The 20,781-nt window shown below is 42.0% G+C and overlaps 1 protein-coding gene across 2 annotated transcripts in view; it reads left to right on the top strand.

Annotated features, from left to right (window-relative positions):
- Tesk2 (testis associated actin remodelling kinase 2) overlaps window positions 1–20,781 on the top strand; it is an 87,857-nt gene that overhangs the window by 62,740 nt on the left and 4,336 nt on the right. For both annotated transcript variants that reach the window (XM_040756889.1, XM_040756890.1), the window contains one exon: window positions 13,282–13,428. In XM_040756889.1, the coding sequence (XP_040612823.1) occupies window positions 13,282–13,428 (147 nt within the window). The remainder of the gene's footprint in view (window positions 1–13,281; window positions 13,429–20,781) is intronic.

Genomic DNA, 20,781 nt, shown 5'->3' with positions numbered 1-20,781 from the left:
TGTTTCAAACAAAACAAAACAAAAAATCCACAACCCCTCAAAAAAGTCAAACCAACCAACAAACAAACAAAAAACCCTGTAAACAAAAAAAAGTCTTCCACGTATCTAGGTTTAACAGTCTTTGTTCTAGAATATTTTCACATTCCTCATCAAGAAGTAATTACCAAAGTGTAAAGTGAAGAAACTTAGGAAGGAAACTGGTTAATGGAATTTGCAAGAGTAAAGGTTTCCTGTTGACTTGGTGCCTGGTAATTGTCCTTAATACCTTAAGAAAGAAAGTCCCATGTGCCCCAGGTATGTCCTTTTCTCAGTTACTGAAGATTAGGATGTAGGTCAGGCCAATCCCAGCACTCAGGAGGCAGAGACAGGCCTGGTCTACACACTGAGTTTCAGGCTAGCCATGATTACATAGTGAGATACTACCTAAAAAGAATGTTTTGTCTCTTATGTGGCCAGAAGGATGAAACCTTTGACATCTTGATTGCCTAGATCTGAATCTGTTTGAGGCTACATGTGTTAAAATGTGTTAAATGGAGACCTTAATAGTTTCTTCTGTAAGGAGCATAGAGAAGAGGAAAGGAACCAAGCTCTGGAGTATTTTAGCTTTAGCAGGCAGGGAGGACAGAGTGAGGAGTGGATGGTGAGGGAGGAAGAAAGGCTGTTGGTCTAGAATGAAAAAGGAGTTTCAAGGAGGCAGGAGTAATTAATTGTGACATGTTGCTGATCAAAGGATGACCTAGCTAGGATACTGACAGCATGAAGTAGAAAATGCTCATTTAGCACAGTGCCTTGCATATAATAATTGTTTTAATGCATGCTAACTATTGAAACTTGCGTTTCTCAGTCACATGTCTGTACTCTGAGTTCTGGTGTGTCATTGTTTTTCTTGTGTTTCCATTAATGTTAAATTTTGAAGAGCTTTTCACTGAATTATAATTTAACAGAAGATCATATATGGAAAGAAAAGTATTGCACATGCCTTTAGTCCCAGCACTTGGGAGGCAGAGGCAGGTGGATCTCTGTGATTTTGGGGCCAGCCTGGTCTACAAAAAGAGTTCCAGGTTCCAAGACAGCTAGGGCTGTTACAACCCTGTTTCAGAAAAACAAAACAAATAACATTTTCAGTTTAGAGATCTAATAATTAGCATCCAGATCTAGAAAGATTTGTTGCATATTTGTTGTTAATTTCTGAGAAATTAACCTACACATTCTTTAAAGATTAGCTGAGCATGGTTGCTTATATTTACAGTCCCAGCACATGGAAGGTAGAAACAAGAGGATAATAGTTTAGTTTGTTAGGGTAGTTAACTTGGGAAATTTTTGTTTGTTTGGGTTGGTATGTGTTGCTTCTGAGCTGGCTTTTTCAGACTTACAAGAAGTCTTATATCATCTTTGAGTTTAAGGTGAAAGGAAACCCTATGGGTTCAGTGACCTAAGTCATGCATTATTTATAAAAATGGGCAGGTAGGCCCTGATTCCGGTGTCTTGGTGTGCTGTGGTATTGCTGGTTGTCTCTTCCCTTGTTTTGTATGGCTGAGTACAAAGTATTCCTTGTCCTAATTTGCCTTGGTTTGGATGCAGTGCTGCCAGGTTTTCTTGTTAGGTTAACTTTGGCAGCAGACACATGCATGTCTTTGAAGTGTAGGGCAGTTCTGGGGAGGCCCGGGATAAAAAAGACTACTAAGAATACTGATTGTAATAGCCTCTTTGAAGCTGGGCAGTGGTGGCACACGCCTTTAGTCCCAGCACTTGGGAGGCAGAGGCAGGTGGATCTCTGTGAGTATGAGGCCACCCTGGTCTACAAAAAGAGTTCCAGGTTCCAGGATAGCCAGGGCTGTTATACAAAGCAACCCTGTTTCAGAAAAACAAACAAAATATATAGCCTTTTCAGTTCAGAGGTCTCTAAAGGACTAGAGATGGTGAGCACAAATGACAACCTCTAAGGGGAGGGCCAGGATATAGCTCAAGGGGTCGATGCCCTAGAGTCAACCCCTAGTACCAACAAATCAAAGAAACAAAGAACCATCACCATAGCACTCTAGAGGCAGGGGCAGGTGTCTCTATGAATTCCAGACCAGTGTGGTCAACATAGCAAGTTCAGGCCAGTGGAATTACATAGCAAGATTCTGTCTGAAAAAAGAAAGATGGGTGGGCACACCAGACAAAAGTTTGTGGAATACATTCTGACTTTTTCTCATTTCCCAGTCCTGTCCTTCCCTTGTCTTCTTTGTCTTTCTGTTTATATTTCTTTCCATTTTAACCTCTATGATCTTATTCTATGCTTAAGTCCCTACTTAATATTTTGTAGCTGGTTTTCCTGTCTCTATTATTTTTGTTTTTGTTGTTTTGACACAGGATTTCCCTATGTAGTCTGTCCCAGAACTCACTATGTAAACAAGGCTGCTCTCTAACTCAAAGATTCACCTGCCTCTTCCTCCTTAGTCTAGGATTATAGGTGTGAGTTACTATACCTTGCTTTCTATTTTTTCTTGACTTCATTTTAGTCTACTCAAATTATCTTCATCTAGCATAACTGATAATTAAATGCTTCTGTTTGAAATTTGTTTAGCATTCTAGATCATGTATAATTTTTTTCAAAAGATTTAGTTAAGTGGGTATTTTTGCTGTCTTCTATATACCCTGATTTATAGAATGTCTTTATCTCTCTTCTCTCCTACTCTCTAAGCTATCATAAGTTCCAGGTTGTTTCTAATGAAGCTTACCCTACTGGATAGGACCTATGATAGTAACCCATGCAACTAGACCCATGGTATATAGTTAAAATATATTCACAGCTGTGTGATGTAGATTGAGTTCTGTGAAAAGCTGAATTAGCCTCAGTGGGGAAAAAAGGTCAAAAAGGTAGTGTGAGGGGATGGAGATGGCTCAGCTTTTCTTGGCAGTTCACAGCTGCCTATAATACCTTTTTTTTTTTTTCCTGATTTTTCAACACAGGGTTTCTCTGTAGCTTTGGAGCCTGTCCTGGAACTGGCTCTGTAGACCAGGGTTACTTTGAACTCACAGAGAGTCACCTGCTTCTCCTCCTGAGTGCTAGGATTAAAGGCATGCACCACCACTGCTCAGATAACCTGCAAATATATTGTAGTATATGGTTAGTGCTCTTACTTTTAGTAACATTTCAGAAGCAAAAGTTTGAAGCTGGTGGTCTCACTGGCAAGTAACAGAAGAGTTCATGTAGATTACTTTTACATTACAGGAGTTTCCTCCTGAGTTGCTTTTGGCTAATTTATTCATTAATAAATATTTATTTAGTTCTTACAATTTATCCACTACTCTTCTAGGTACTGGGAATGCAATAATGAATAAATAGAATCTTTCCGCTCATGGAATTTCTGTTACAATCAATAAGAAGTTGGCAGAAGAGCTATATTAAAGGAGAAAACAAATTGTATCCAGTATCATCTGTGACTTCACCTAAGAGACAAAAATCTTGAGGAATTGAAGAACCTAGTTGAACACAAGAAAGTATGAGGAAGCAGGAATAGCAAGGGACCTCTGTGGGCTCTTGCACAAACATAGTATATTTACTCACTTGTGTTCACACATTTACACAAATAAAAATAATAAATCTAAGACTAGTTGTGGCTACTCACACCTTTAATCCCAGCACTCATGAGATCATCAGATAGAGGCAGGAGGATCTATGAGTTTGAGACCAGCCTGAGTCTATAAGTTGAATTTCAGGACAGCCAGGGCTACACAGAGAAACCCTGTCTCAAATAAATGAATAAGACAACACAAAACCCAAGATTGTGGCCATCTAGTTGGCTCAGCAGGTGAAGGCACCTGCTATCAAGACTAACCACCTGAGATTAATTCCTAGGATTCACATGATGGAAAGTGACAGCCAACTCCGACAGGCTTTCCACATGTGTTTGTGGTGAGTTGCTTGTGCATGTTTGCACACACATACACACTAAAATTTAAAAAAAAAAGGTTCCCTGGGGGGCTGGAGAGATGGCTCAGCAGTAAAGAGTACTGGATGCTCTTCCAGAGGTCCTGAGTTTAGTTCCCAGCAACCACATGGTAGCTCACAGCCATCTATAATGGGATCCGATGCCCTCTTTGGTGTGCAGTAGACAGAGTACTCATACATTTAAAAACAACAACAGCAACAAAAATGTAAGTGCAGTTAATAAAAGGTTCATGCATGAATCCAGAGGAGTGTACAGGGTTGTCGCTACTCCACATCATGCTGGAGGGAGCAGTGCTGTTGAGCATGGTCCAAACAAGGTATGTTTCTGATAAAGTTGTTCAGAATTTGGAGATAGTCTCTCCAGATTTAGTTCATGTCTTGCTGATGGGTGTATAGATCAAATGGTACCATGGGTTTACTCTGACCTTAAACTCAGAGATTTGCCTGCTTCTACCTCCCGAGTGCTGGGATTACAGGCATGCATCACCACTGCTCAGCCATTTACTTATTTTGTTTGTGTGTGCACACGTATGTTAGAGTATCATAGCACATATGTGGAGGTCAGAAGACAACTTGGAGAAGTCACTTTTCTCCTTCCACTGTAAAGGTTTCAGGGATTGCACACAAAGTTCTCATCTTAAAGGGAATAAGAATAGTTTATTCTACAGTCATTCTGAGTGACTATAGCTCAAAACCACAGATTTATGTTACCTCAAATTCTAAGTTCTAATGTGGAAGCATTTTCACAAAATTTTTATAGTTTTACAGAACAAAGGAGTCAAGTCATACAACAGTGCTCACGTGTAAGGCTTCTTTATTGGGGGAAGGGAACAGGAAAGCAGGGTGGGGGCAGAGAGAGAAACAGACAGAGAGAGATAGGCGGAGCTTGTCTCTTTTTTGAAAACAATAATTTATTTGTATTTTATGTACATTGGTGTTTGCCTGCATGTATGTCTGTGTGAGGGGTGTTCGATCCACTAGAAGAGGAGTTACAGTTTGAGCTGCCTTGTGGGTGCTGGGAATTGAACTCTGTTCCTCCCCTAGAAGACATCAACTTTCAGTAGCCCCTCTTTCAGGAGTGTGGGCTCGAGTCCCTCCTCCATGTTAAAATGTTAACTGGCTTGATCTGCAGGTAACCACAGTTTCTATGAATTCATGAGCACAGCGTTCCTGTCATGTCCAGAAGACTGTTTTGTTCTAGTCCTTGTGGGTTTCAGGCTCTTAAGAGTCTTCCTACCCTCATCACTAGTGGTCCCTGAGTCTTGGGTGTGGTAGTGGTGTTATAGACAGTGACAGCCCATTTGATTATTTCTAAATTGTTATTCATGTGTCCGTGTTTATCTATGCCACGTGTGTTAGAGTGCCTACAGAACCCGGAAGGTGGCATTGGATTAGTGGAGTTTGTGTTATAGGCAGTTGTGACTTACCTGACATTGGTGCTGGGAACCAAATGGGTCCTCTGGGAAAAGTAAGAACTGAGCAGTCTCTCCAAGCTTCCATTTATTTAAGTGCATTTCATTTTTTTTCATTCATTGGTTTATTGTTGAATTTATACAGGTAAGGAGGCTCATACTTGTAATTTTAGTTCTTGGGAACCTGAGGCTAAAGGATTGTAATTGTACTATTAGTAACAAAGATATTCTAATGACAGGGTTTCTCTGTAGCTTTGGAGGCTGTTTTGGAACTCACTTTGTAGACCAGGCTGGCCTCGAACTCACAGAGATCCGCCTGCCTCTGCCTCCCGAGTGCTGGGATTAAAGGCATGCACCACCAACGCCCGGCCCCTCCCTGTGACTTTAAGACTATTGAGACAATGGGCCCCCAGGAATTTCATGCTGTCAGAAGGAAATGGCAGAAACCAGGTGCTACTGCTTGAGGAACTTGTTTCTCAGGAGCATTTACACAGTTCTGACAGCTTGTTAACCACTTGCAATAGACACTGGAGCTGAGAGACATTGTGGGTCAGTGGTGGGTGCAACCAACCATGTCTTGACCAGCACTGCTTAGTTATGCAGACCTTATGCCTTCATTTTAAATCTAAACGTCTTATTAGGACCAGAAGATGGACCCAGGAGGTGGGAGTGAAGTGTAAAGGGTCATGGAATCTCTTTGCTCCTCTTCCCAGCATGGTTGCTTTCAAGAAGTCTCCTTTCTTGGCTTTTCACTGTTTTATTGGTCTATTGGGGACTGGTGGCAATCCTAGGTTGTTAGAACTACTGGGGCCTAGGCACTGACCCTAACAGCTTTGATAACAGGATGACCATAGCCAAGCTTAGATATATAGTGCATTCTAAATGAACTCCAGGGCTGTAAAGCAAAACCCTGTTTGAAAAGAAAATTTTTAAAAATTTATTGTTTATTTCCCAGGATACCAGGCTTGGAAAGTTTAGAAACACTTGGTCCCTACCACAGTATTTCCACTGTGATTAACAGGAGTAGAAATGTGTACAGGATGTAGAAGTGGCACTAAGTATGAGAAGGAGCATTAGGAAATATTTCCCAAAATATAGGCCCAAGCTGGGCTTGGAAGGGTGAATGAAAATTGCATAGGGGAATAACGGCATATGAAAAAGCAGACAAATGAAACATTTAAATATTCTGAATATATTATGCGTTAGTAAAAGCTGTTTTGTAGCCAACTAATGTTTCCTCTTGACTCCTCCTGGAGGGGAGGTTGTACAGTGGCAAACAGACCTCAGCCGATGTGCAGATGTAAGCTCTCACACTGGCTGTGGATCCTCTAGCTGAGAACAGGAGACTCCTATGGAGCATAAGCCTCCCACAGGGCGCTCCTGGGGCGCCTGTCCTGGAATTACCCAGGCCAGTAACAAAGCTTTCTTTTCTTCTTTAAAGCAAGCCAGCGGGATGGGATGTCTGCTAGCCTTTGTGCTTAGAACAGACCAACGAGCATCCAGTGGCTAGCACAAAAGCATTGTTAGACTACATTGAAAAGTAGGCCGGCATCCAGGCCCCTCTCTTTAGAAGGCCCATCCAAAGAGCAGGGGTCCAACAGGCCTGGATGTGGCTATTTGACATCAATATTAGTTTCTGATTTACTGATGACACAGTAAATTAGATAAGATCCTGGGATGTCTTCCCATTGACGTTCCAAACATCTCAATTTGGAGACTTCTGAGTTGTCTTTGACTCTTTCCTTGGTTCTACATGTGTACTGTCAGTAGTAGTGGAGTGCAGACTGGAGATGCAGCTCCACACTGTCTCGCATAGCATCCTGAGTTCTTTTTTAGAGATGTCCACTCAGGATTCTTGGCTTCACTACAGAAAGGATTTCAGCAAAATTGGAGTTTATTAAAAAATGTATAACTCTGGTGGCATACGCCTTTAATCCCAGCACTTGGGAGGCAGAAGCAGGCAGATCTCTCTGAGTTTAAGGCCAGCCTGGTCTACAAAGTGAGTTCCAGGACAGCCAGGGCTGTTACACAGAGAAGCGCTATCTTGAAAAACCAAACCAAAATGTAACAACAGCAACAATGAAAAGCTTTATAGCATAGAGTTAAGCATGGGGGTAAACAGAATAGAGAGATGGGGGAAGAAAGGCTTAGAGACTTGAACTTCATTGTATTTACAATATATGTCATTTTGGTGGGCTTTGAAGTTATATCCTCCAAGAGTAGCTAAAGAATTGAAATTGAATCATAGGGTAAATCTTGAGGTGCATTAGATAGTATTTCAGCTATGTTTTTGAACCAACCTCCCTCCATTCTAGGCTTAAAAGCATTTTACTGTAAAGACAAACTAGGTTCATTCCTGTTTATGATTAAACCTTGTTTCTCAAGGGTCAGACTATGCCCCACCTGTAACCTTAACTACAAATGGTTCTGCACTGCCTGGTCCAGGAAACAGCAACCATGTCTTTGCTTCAAAAAGTTATTTATTTAGGGTTTCTCTTTGTAACAGCCCTGGTGGTCTCAGAACTCGTTTTGTAGACCAGGCTGGCCTCAAACTCACTGAGATTCACCTGCCTCTGCCTCTGTCTCCCAAGGCAGAAGGATTAAAGGAGTGCGCCACCACCGCCCTACTTGGATGTCTTTCATACTCCCAACTCTACCTATGGGATATCATGAAGTGGAACTAAACTCTCAACAATGAGTGAGTGTTAAGAGGGGTATGGGGCAGGGAAGCACATTTCGTGTAAAGAGTGGATAGATGTGCAGACTAATTGGTTAATAAGCAAGAGTAAAAGGCTTTGTAAACTATACTTGGAATTGTGAGCTGTGTGGTAGGTTTTTGTTTGTTTGTTTTTGAGACAAGGTCTCATGATATGTAGCCAAGGCTGGTCTTGAGTTCCAGATCTCCTGCCTCTGCCTCCCAAGAACTGTTTTTAAATGTGTATGGGTGTTTTGTGTGCATGTATATTTATGCACCATGTGCCTTCTCAGTGCCTGCACAGGTCAGAAAGAGGATGTCAGATACTGTAGACCTGGAGTTATGGCCAGTTTTGAGTTGCTATGCTGGAATTTGATCTTGGGTCCCCGGGAAGAACAATCAGTGTTCCTAATTGCAGGAATTTTGAGTTTTAGTCCAAAAGTAATAGAAGATCATTGAATAATTTATTTAATGTGGGAATGGCCTTAGATTGGCATTTCAGGAAGACTATCTTGGTGAGGCATGTGCTTTTGTTCAAAGTTAGCTTGGGCTACCATCCAAGTCCAGATGTGATCTGGACTGAACTGTGAACTAAGGGAAGAGACTAGCTGCCTATCTTAAGTGTTTCCACTTAAAAGATTTTTAGCATTTGTATGGGTAAATGGATAGAATGTGTGGACTTGGCAGCATTTACCTCCCTTAGGTAAGTGCTTCAGGTTCTGGCCAGATGAGTAGTTGTTGAAAAGTAGTTACTAACTGTTCAAGAGTCTGAAGGGGGGCCAGGCAGTGGTTGTATATGCCTTCTTGTGGCTTTCATGGGCATCTGCATTTGTTTTCACAAAAACATACAAATGCATACACATAATTTAAAAAAAAACACCCCCACCCAAAAAAAGTCAGATTGTTTCTAGAGACTTTTTTGAAATATGGTCTCACTAGAACTCAGAGACTTCCTCCTGCCTCTGCCTCCTTAGTGCTAGGATTAAAGGTCTGCTTCACCCTGATTTGTTTCATTCTTTAGAGAAAGGGTATTGCTATAGTGCCAAGGAGAGTTTTGAATTCATAGGCTCAAATGATCCTCTAGCCTCAGGCTCCAGAGTGGTGAGGGATAGCTAAACAGACAGACAGGGTTTTGTTTTGTTGTGTTTTTGAGACAGGTTTCACTATGTAGCTCTTGGCTGGCCTGGGACTTGTAGACCAGGGTGGCTTTGAACTTACAGAATTTCACCCTTATTACTTAAGCACTACTAAAGACAATTCCTTTAATAGTATCACATTGGGCATTAGCTGTTTGTTTGTTTGTTTGTTTGTTTGTTTGTTTGTTTATTTTATAGACTATTTGTTTTTATAGACTATGTAACTCTGGCTGTCTTGGAACTTACTATGTGCACCTGGCTGGCCTTGGGCTCCCAGAGATCTGCCTGCCTCTGCCTCTCAAGTGCTAGGATTACCAGCGAGTATAATCAAAATTAATCCTCTTAAGTGGCAATCTGATTATCCACTTAAATGTGTGTGTGGTGATTTTCAATTTTTTTGTTCTTATTGCGTTATATGTATGATGTATGTTTTGGGGGGGTCACATTTGTAAATGTGTGTAAGTCAGAGAACAATTGTATGGTCTATTCTCTCCTTCTACCTATGTAGGTTCCAGGGAGTGAACTCACATTACTGCTGAGCCATCTTGATGGCTCACGTGAAGTTTTGAGAATGTTAGTATATGTTTTCATATACTTTAATAATAAAGGCTTATTTACATTATATTTCTTAGTTAACATGTACCATATAACATATAGCACATACCTTAGGGAAAGGGATTATAGTGAAGTCAAACATTAAGCACAAATTAAGGGAAAATCTTGGCATGGTAGTACATGCCTGTAATCCTAGCATTCCTGGGTTAGAAACAGGAAAAATCAGGAGTTCAAGGATAGCCTTGCTACATAGTAGTTTACAGCCAGCCTGGGCTACATGAGATACCATCTCAAGAAAGAGAAGAGAGAGCCGGGTGGTGGTGGCGCATGCCTTTAATCCCAGCACTCGGGAGGCAGAGGCAGGCAGATCTCTGTGAGTTCGAGGCCGGGCTGGACCGACAGCCTCCAGAACAATACAGAGAAACCCTGTCTCGTAAAACCAAAAAAAGAAAAAAAGAGAGGAGATGAAGGAAGGAAAGGAGGGAGGAAGGAAGGAAGGGAAAGAAACTAGAGAGTCTTAGACCCCTGCATATAGAATTCTAGCTTTTTTACTCCTTTCTATATATATTGACTCAGAAATCAATGTGAATACAGAGACAGTTAACATTTACCAACATGTATGTATCTGCTTTCTTTTGTTTAATAAAAAGATTAAATGAAAGATGCTGTTATAATATTTTATTAGACTGTGAAAAGAAATAGTTTTGGGTATAGATAAAATTGATATATGTATCATGTAACAGGTACTAAAGTAACTATAACTCCCACTTGAGAGGTAAAGACAGGAAGATACAAGAGTTCAAAATTGGCCAGGCAATGGTGGCACATGCTTTAATCCCAGCACTCAGGAGGCAGAGACTGGTCTCAGAAGACAAAACAAAAAATTCATCTTCAGCTACCTAGCAAGTTTGAGGCTAGCCTAGACTGGAGAGACTCTGCCTCAAAAAAATTAAAATTGCAATGTTAAAACTTCTATAAGGCATTTTATATATTGTCATGTTCTATAGGACAGCCCAAGGGGATAGTGGGTAAAAAACAAAACAAAAAAAAGAAAAAAAAAACCAAACTGAGCACACAGCATCTGTGATTCCCATCCAGCAAAGCTGAACATGCTAACACAGCTGTTCATGCAAAGGGATCTGTTCAGAGGTTGCACAGCTGAGTTTGCAGTGGGAGTTGCCTATGGGGAAGTGAATGTCCCACTAATGGGCACACAGTGTTTAGCAATCTAGAAATCTTCCTTGTTGGCAGATCTCAAACTTCCTTTCTTCATACATGCTTGCATGATTCTTGAGACATGGAGAAGTTGTGGTTTTTGAGGGCCCCGAGGCTTACCAGCCCCACCAATATATTCTCCAGCATCAGGCAAGACAAATGGATTGTTGTTTAAAAAAAAATGTTTGTTTTCCCTCTCTGGACCTAGTTTCTAGTTTTCCATCTGCCTAGGAAAGTCAGAGTCTGTCGGTCACTATGAACCTCATCTTCTCTTTGCTCTCCACCTTCTAGCCTTAACTTGACTTAACCTCCCATGTATCACAAGTATAGATGTGAGCTACCCTTGCTTTCTTGGGCTTTGATACATATTTGTAAATACATGTGTGTTTCTCTGAACCAAAACCAAGAGTCCTAGCATCACCAAACCTTCAGAAAATGCAGTCTTCATTTGTTCTGCTTGATGTTCAGCCATGTAAGCAGAGTGGTTCTCATAGACAAGCCTTTTGTGTCATGCTGCCACCTTCTCAAAGAAGCAAACTCTGTTTCTTTAGATGTTTTGACTCTCAAAATTAAGGAAGTTTGCCTACATGGCCAAATGTTAGCCTCATTGCTCCCTATAGTTTGGAGTTTACAAGTTCAATTTCTTTCAGCAGTGGACTCCTCTATTGTGAACTTGGGCAGATTCCTCTAGAGTGAGAAGAAGTTATTGTGCTAATGCTTCCATTATACACTGTTGTAAAATATCCAAGATGGATTACGAAGTGTGGTTAAGCAAGCAGACAGGCTTTCCTTTCAAGAGTTAGGAGGTGTGTTTTAGCTTTTTCTCTGCATTACCAAACCTGCTCTGCTTCATACAGGGATCTGATGTGCTGCCTGTTGCTGCCCCCAACTGGTGTCTTCTGATGCTTCTATGCTATTACCATGTTCTTTTCTGAGCACATCCATTTATTATATTCTCATTTAAAACAACATCAAACACAAAGATTGTGAGTTAGGCTGATCAGGTATGCCTACTTGATAGATGGGAAAACTGAAGGGCATCTAACCTTATTGATTTTTTTTCAAAATTAAATGGTTCATAGAAGGAATAATTGACTAGAATTCAACTCAAATCTCTTGCTCATTATACCATTAGGTCCTCTAGTCCTTTGTAAGTTCAATGTCATAGTCTAAGGAAATACCAAGATACTCATTTTACTTGTAGAATTTGTCACTTTATAGACCAGGCTGGCCTTAAACTCACAGAGATCCACCTGCCTCTGCCTCCTGGGTTCTAGAGTTATAGGCATGTACCACCACTGCCCAGCTTTTGTTTTGTTTATTTTGAGACAAAGTTTCACTGTGTAGGCCTGGCTAGCCTGGAACTCATTTTCTGTCTTTTCATTTGAACTTTCTCACCTGTGTGTTATCCCCAGGCTATTTTCTCTATTACTTGGCATCAGAAATCACTCTAGCTCAAAATTGTCACTTCCTAGGTTTTAGTCTCCTGCTAGACTTAGTTTCTATTTTTTTTCTTTTCTTTTTTTAAGATAAGGTCTCACTTTGTAGTAGGCTTAGAACTCACTATGTAGGCCAGACTGACTTTAAACTCATGGTAATCCTCCTGCTTTTGCCTTGTGAATGCTGGGGTTACATGCCATGAAGCACCATGCCTGGCATGGAACTTGATCTGTAGACTAGGCTGCTCTCAAACAAATAGAGATCACCTGCCTCTGCTTCTCCAGTGGTGCTAGAATTAAAGGTGTGTGCCACCATAAAATGATTTTTTAAAAAGAAAAGGTGTTTGAGACTGGGGAGCTAGAGAGATGGCTCAGCAGTTAAAAGCACTGAACAAGTTCAGTTCTGCGTACCCATGTGGGGCAGCTCACAGATACTTGAAACTCTAACTCCAAGTGATCTGACATCTCTTCTGGATTCCTCAAGTGACTGACACATCGGCATTAGACTCATACTGACACACATACACATAAGTATAATAAAATGAATCTTGGCACATGCCTTTAATCCCAGCACTTGGGAGACAGAGGCAGGAGGATCTCTGTGTGTTTGAGACCAGCCTGATCTACAGATCGAGTTCCAAGACTGCCAAGGTTACACAGACAAACCCTGTCTCAAAAATCAAAAACAAAATGAAAGAGGCAGAAAAACAACGAAGTAAATCCCTTAAAAAAACAACAACAACAACAAATGTAGTTTCTTGCCCCCCCCCAAACAGGGTTTCTCTGTATTGTTTTGGAGGACAAATGTAGTTTCTAAGTGTTTGCTTATGCTTTTACCACCAGCCTAAACATTTCTGATAAGTAATAGCTGGGCTTTCCTTCTGTGTTGCAGTATATCAACTCTGGGAACCTGGAACAGCTGCTAGACAGTAACCTGTATTTGCCCTGGACTGTGAGAGTGAAACTGGCCTATGACATAGCAGTGGGCCTCAGCTACCTTCACTTCAAAGGCATTTTCCATCGGGACCTCACATCAAAGGTATAAAGACTTTAATTTCATAGCTCTTGAGAAACAGGGTTTTCTCAAAAGAACCTAGGAATATGGGGATCTCTATTCTAGATTTAACTTTTAATCAAAGCATAATCCAGTATTTGACAGTTAATCCTTAGAAAGCTTCTATCTGGGCTAAGGATATAGTTTAGTTGGTAGGGTGCTTGCTTAGCATGCACAAAGATTTGATCCCCAGCACTGGATAGAAGCAGGAGGGTCAGAAGTTCACCAACTACATAGAGATCCAGGCCAGGCTAGGGATCCTAAAAATAAAAACCAAACCAGCCTCTGTCTGCTCAGAGCAGGCAATTTTGAGCATGGAGCCAGATGATACACACATCTTGAGAGCCTTTATGTTTACTTCAGTTTCCTGAGCTTCAGGAAAGTGGTGGAGCCTTGTCAGTTTTCTCTTCCATGGCCTCCAGGAAGCAGCTCTCATAAGAGCAGAGCTGGGTGATAGTGAGTCAGAAGAATGCATGTTTGGAGTGCTCGGTGGGCCACCATGTCCTGACCCATTTCTATTGTGTGATTGAGTTTCTGCCATCCTGCCAGTTCTTCTTTGATGTTAGCTGGTCTCTGTAGTATTGTGTTGTCCAGATTGCTGTGTGACCAGGTTAGAAAAGACTTTCTTTCAGAGAAAGTTGGCTTTGTTACAAAGCAGGAACTTGAAGGCAGAATGTCCCAGGATACTTCCATGACAAGGCTTTTTTTTTTCTCCTGTTTTTGTTTTTGTTTTTCTGAGACAGGGTTTCTCTCTGTGTAGCCCTGACTATCTTGGAACTTAATTTGTAAATCAGGCGGGCCTCAAACTCACAGAGATCCACCTGCTTCTGCCTCCCAAATACTGGGATTAAAGGTGTATGCCACCACCTCCTGGCTCCATGACAAGGCCTTTAAATATTATTTGAGCTAATGGGGAACTGTAAGGCCACCTAGGGTACTTAGTATGACATCTTCCCAAGTGCCAAATTAAAGTCTTCTAAGCTTTGATAGAGGGTTTGTTCTGAAGGTTTATTTTCATTTTCTGTGTATGAGTGTTTGCCTACATGGATGTAAATCTACCATTCGAATGCCTGGGGTACAGAGGCCAGAAGAGGGTATCAGATCCCCTGGAACTGGAGTTCTTGTCTGTTGTGAACTGGCATGCGGGTGCTGGGAAACAAACCTGTGTCCTCTGCAAGAGCAGCCAGTGCTCTTCTGTTGAGCCATCTCTCTAGCTCCAGAATATAGCAATTTCATAACATATCCAAGAGTAGTAGTCACTTTAGTCCCTGCCCCCACATATACACATGTGCACACACCTATACATGCATCTAGCCAAAATCAGATCTCAGGCTTTCTACTAAAAGTATTGTTTCTTCTAAAGTAAAAGAAATTTGCAACAAATTATACTCCATACTTAGATGAATGTGTCCTATGCCTGGATTCATGGATGGAAAAATAATAGAAAAGGGGAATTTCTAACCTATAGTTGCATGTGGCCTCATTGAAAAATAACTAAAGGAGCCATGCCATAGTGGTACACATCTTTAATCCCAGCACTTGGGAGGCAGAGACAGGCAGATTTCTCAATTGAAGATCAGCCTGGTCTACAGAATGAGTTCCAGGAGAGGCAGAGCTACACAGAAAAACCCTTCTTGGAGGCTGTGGGGAGGAAAGAGAGGGGAGAGGAAGAGGGAGAGAGGTGGAAGAAGGAGAGAGAGGAGGGATGGGTGGGGGGACAGAGGAGGGAAAGAAGAGAGAGGAAAATAAAGAACAGTTCAGTATTTTCAAGACAGGGTTTCTCTGTGGCTTTGGAGGCTGTCCTGGAACTTGCTCTTGTAGACCAGGCTGGTCTCGAACTCACAGAGATCCGCCTGCCTCTGCCTCCTGAGTGCTGGGATTAAAGTCGTGCCCCACCACTGCCCGGCCAGTTCAGTATTTTATAATTGAATATTCAACTGCTTGGACTGTAGGCTTTTATCACAGGGGAGATAACTCTAGGCCAAGATGGTAAAGCTTCCTGGAAGAAAATGCCCTGCTCTTCAGCAGTGTAGCATATTCCCTTTCTGTACTCTGAAAATACTTTGTCATTTGGGTTAGTATTCTTTTTGAGCTTGTTGTTGTAAAAATGAATGAGCTCTCTGGGCACAGATAGAAATGTTTATAATTCCAATGCTTGTGTGGGTGAGGCATGTTGATCACAATTTGAGGCTAGCCCAGGCTATCTAGTGAGACTTTCAAAAAACCAAAAAAAAAATACCAAAAAGGAAATAAATAAAAAGACCAAACTAAAATAAACCTTATATGACAGTAGGTATTCTCTTTACCAGTGGGCTTAAAACAACATGTAGGGCGGACTGGAGAGATGCCTCAGCCTTTGTGGTTGCTGGCTGCTCTTCCAGAGGACCCAGGTCCGATACCCAACCACAGCATGGTGGCTCATAACCTTCTGTGAGCCAGTGCCCTCTTCTGGCCTCTAGAAGCATTTTATGCACATGGTGTTCAAACATACTTGCAGGCAAAATACCTATACACATAAAACAAAACAAAAAACACCTTAGGGACTTATAACAATTCCTTTTATAAGGAACCCTGGCTTGCTTTAAAAGGTCAATCCTTATGTCTCTGCCTCCTGAGCACTGGGATTACAGACATGCACCACCACACCCAGCAACTCCTTGTTTCTAGGCTATATCCCTCCTTGGGTCTGGATTTCAAGGTAGTATTGAGGATACTTGGAAATGGTGCGCTTAAATGACTTAAGGTCTAATGATGGTATAGGGAATTCTCTAGAACAGTAGATTCGGCTGGGCAATGGTGGTGCATTCCTTTAATTCCAGCACTTGAGAGGCAGAGGCAGGCAGATCTTTGTGATTTAGAGGCAAGAATATGATGACTCATATTTGTAATCTAGTCCTGTCATTCAAGGTAGCTGAGGGAGGATGAGGCAGGAGGATCACAAATTCAAGGCCAGCTTGAGCTACATGGGAGATTCTGTCTGAAAACAGGAATGGGGAAGCTTGAGAGATGCAGGGAATGGCTGTCAGGGCACCTGAAGTTATTACCTTTTTTCTTTTCTGAGACAGGGTCTCACTATTTAGCACTAGCTTTGTCTGGAACTCCTCCTGCCTCTGCCTCTGAGCACTGAGATAAAGGTATGCACCACACCTGGTCAGAGTCTCTGAAAATTGTGGGGTTTTTTTTGTTGTTGTTGTTTTGTTTTTTGCTTTTTGCTTTTTATTTTTTCAAGACAGGGTTTCTCTGTAGGTTTGGAGACTGTCCTGGAACTGGGTCTTGTAGACCAGGCTGGGATTAAAGGCATTCACCACCAACGCCTGGCTAAAAATAGTAAATCAGTCAGTAAACAGGACATTAGACCAAACCCTAGAAAGTTGTTGGTAAACCAGGAAGAGGATAAAGGAAAGAAGTGAGGAATGTGAGCTGCTTCACAGGCTTAGTGACTCTACCTGGAGTTTCAGCTAATCAGTTGACATCCGGCCCATCTTTTCATAGACACAGGGATCTGAAATGCTGATGCAACAGAACTTAGGAACAAGTCAGGGTGAGCACAAGGACAGCCCTTGGAAGCTATCCAGTTCATTTCTCTGGGGTCCATGATTAATTGTGATGAAATAACAGGTTCCTTTTAGCTCAGGGAAGAATAGTATGAGCACATCAAGGTCAAAAGAAGCAATTAATATGTACCTGGTACACAATAAACCAGATGTGACTTGGTCAGATTGGCAACAGAGAGGGAGGGAGGAGTGGCCTGGGTCAGATAGGGCCTGACTAGCTCCACAAATGTTTCTTCTGTAAGCCAAGAATCCCTGCTGTATTTTGACTCTGGAGGATTGGGTGGGGTGCAGGGTCTCCCGAGCCTGAAGTGTCAGAGCTATTTTCATTGCAGCTATTTGGGGCAAGCTAGTTGCAGCTTTGGGTTATTTATAGATCATTTGAGTTCCTCCTTTTTCTAGAGATGGCAGCATTTGTTCAGTATCATGCTAAAGAAAGCTCAAAATCAAACCTGCTCCTGAGGTCTTCTAGACTGTAAAAGGAGTTTATACAGAGGAGCTCAAGGAGTTAAAGAAAAGGTGAAGGCTGGAAAAGTTAGGATTGCAAAGGTAGCTTGCCTTCAAGCTTAAAAGATAACTTTTCATAGGTTAAAGGAAGGTTTGGTGGGTCTAGGGGTATAGCACTCTGCATATGTGAGCCCTGAGTTTAATCCCAGTAACACACACACACACACACACACACACACACACACACACACACACACACACACACACACACACACACACAATTCATAGGTATCAGAAAATATTCCAAATGGAAAAAAGAAAACATGAAGGAAGATAAAGATGTAAAGGAGTTCTTTAAGCTTGGTAAGTCTGGGCTTGTCCTGGTCGCTTGTATGTGACAGGTTTGGGAAAGGTGTGTTGCATAGCAGTACCGGAGTAGGGATGTGGAAAGTGGGCCAGGTCATACCTTTGGTGGAAGGATGCTGAAGCCTGAACCAAGAATCTCATGCAAGCTAAGCACACATTATACCACTGAGAAGTATCTTTCATACTTAAGACCATGCTTAGTACTTAGAAGACAAGGATATGGACCGGAGATGGCTCAGCAGTTATGAGTATACTGCTTCTACAGAGGACCTGAGTTCAGTTCCCAGCACACATGTCAGATGGTTTACAGCCATCTGTTAATTCCAGTTCCAAGGGAAGCAACACCCTCTTCTGACCTTCATGGGTACCTGCACTCAAAGCGGTGGTGTCAAACGCTTTGATCCCAGCACTCGGGAGGCAGAGGCAGGCAAATCTTTGTGAGTTCCAGGATAGCCAAGATAGCCAGGACTGTTACACAGAGAAACCCTGTCTCGGGGGGAAAAAAAAAAAGGATAACATTTGTGTTTTGGAAATTCAGAACTTGGGAAGTGGAGAGGAGACAGGAAGATCAATGTCCGCCAAGTTCTAAGTTAACCTGGGCTTTATCAAACCTTGTTTCAAAAAAAAAAAAAAAGCCTTGTGGTGGTGGCACACACCTTTGATCCCAGCTCTCAAGGCAAAGACAGGTGGATCTCTGTGAGTTAGAGGCTACCTGGTTCACAGAGTGAGTTCCAGGACAACCAGAGCTATTATAGAGAAACCCTGTCTCAAAAAAACCAACCAACAAATCCATTGTCATCATCATCATCAACAGTCCCAGGTCAGAAATAGTGGTTTTGGGTGGGCATGGAGTCTCATACCTATACCCCCAGTGCTTGGGAAGAGGCAGGCAGATCTCTGAGATGGAGGCCAGCCTGTTCTACATTTCAAGTTCTAAGCCAGCTAAGGCTACATAGTGAAACTCTGTCTCAGAAAACACACAAATGAAAAGCAGTCCAGGGTTTCTCAGCTACTACGGTAGTTCTGCTCATATAGATTGGTGCCCACTGTGAGAAATGTGCAAGTTCCCCATCTACTTTGTTACTGTGCCCTGGGTGGGAGTAAGAAGGCTGCCATGTAACTAGGTGGTGGTGGCGCACACCTTTATTCCCAGTACTCAGGAGGCAGTTCTAGGACAGCCAGGGCTACTAAAGAAACCCTGTCTTGGGGGACTGGAGAGATGGCTCGGAGGTCCTGAGTTCAATTCCCAGTAACCACATGGTGGATTACAACCATCTGGTCCACGTAGGCAGAATGCTATATACATAATAAATTAAATAAAACATACCAAAACCTGTCTTGGACTCCCATCCCAACAAAAAAGAATGCTGCATGTTTTCCTGAAGTCATACTACTGTAAGCATGACTGGTCAGATAGTGGCTATTGTGTCTTGATGTGAACCTGCTTCTGACATGCTGTGAAAATGGGTAAAGAGATTTTGGACCACTGCTCAGAAAATTGTGTGGGGACCTCAAGCACATAGTTTCTTGGATCAAATGGAGACCATTATATATTGATTCAGTCCCTTTGCTTTTGGGAGTAGGTGGCTTAAACCAATATTTGGGTGAGAAAAAAAAGAAACAGGGCTGGAGAAATAACTCAGCCACTAAGAGCACTGTTTGCTCTTCCGGAGAACCCAAGTTCAAGTCCCAGAACTCACATGGAAGCTCACAACTGTCTGAAACTCTAGTTCCAGTGGGTCCGACACCCTCACACAAACATAATTGCAAGTAAAACATCAATGTACATAACAAAATGAAAATAAATCATTTCAAGATCCAGGATTAACTCGTCTGACTTAGGTTATTTTATTTTGTTAATTAGGGTTCTCTAGAGAAATGGTTCTCTCAACCTGTGGGTCAAGATCCCTTTGACAAACTTCTGTCTCCCAAAATATTTACATTCATAACAGTTGCAAAATTACAATTTTGAAGTAGTAACAAAAATACTTTTATGGTTGGGGGTCACCACAACATGAGGAGCTGTATTAAAGGGTCACAGCATTAGGAAGGTCAAGATCCACTGGTCTAAAGGAACAGAATTTACAGAAGGAATAGGTATGAGAATGGCTTACAGGCTGTAGTCCAGCTAGTCCAACAATGGCTGTTTACCAGCAGAAAATCCAAGAATCCAGTAGCTGTTCAGTTCATAAGACTAGTTCTCAGCTAGTCTTTGGTACATACCAGAATCTCAAGAGAATCTCTAATGCCAGGGAAGGTGTAGAGGGTGAGGCAAGCTTCCTTCTTCCTTTTCCTTTATACAGGCTGCTAGTGTAGGGTGTAAGCCAGATTAAAGGTGGATCTTCCTCTCAAAAAAATGTGAATTAAAAGTGGGTCTTCCCACTTGAAATGATTAAAACAAAACCCTCACTTGTATGCCCAGTCATTTGGGTTTTAGTTAATCCCAGATGTAGTCAAATTGACAATCAAGAATAGCCATCACACAGTGTTTCATACCCTTGCTAGCCTGGAACTCACTGCTTCCCAGTGTTGAGATTAAAGGCTATGCTATCACACCTGAATTGTAAACCTAATTAATCTAAATCAACAAAAAATGGAGAGCCAACTAGGGTAAGAACATGGAAGATCAGTCACCAGTTGCTTCCTGTCTCTTTCCTGCATCTAAAAAATGTTCAGATCCTGTCTCCACTCCACCTAATCACTTCCTGTCTTCACCTCCTGAGTGTGGGATTAAAGGTGTAAGCCACCATAGCCCAGTTTCTGTGGTTAACTAGTGGCTAGCTCCACCCTCTGATCACCAGGCAAACTTTGTCAGAACACAAAATATCACACAACACACACCAACCTCAGTTGCTGTATCCCAGTTTTGACCCCGAGATCAGGTTAAGTGTGAGGTTCATCAAGAAACAGGACAAGCCGGGCGTTTGTGGCGCACACCTTTAATCCCAGCACTCAGGAGGCAAAAGCAGCGGAT

The sequence above is a fragment of the Mesocricetus auratus genome, unplaced genomic scaffold, assembly GCF_017639785.1.
Source record: "Mesocricetus auratus isolate SY011 unplaced genomic scaffold, BCM_Maur_2.0 Super-Scaffold_100014, whole genome shotgun sequence".
Lineage (NCBI taxonomy): Eukaryota > Metazoa > Chordata > Mammalia > Rodentia > Cricetidae > Mesocricetus > Mesocricetus auratus.
The sequence above is the reverse complement of the archived record's forward strand: the minus strand, read 5'-3'. Positions and strand labels throughout refer to the sequence as shown.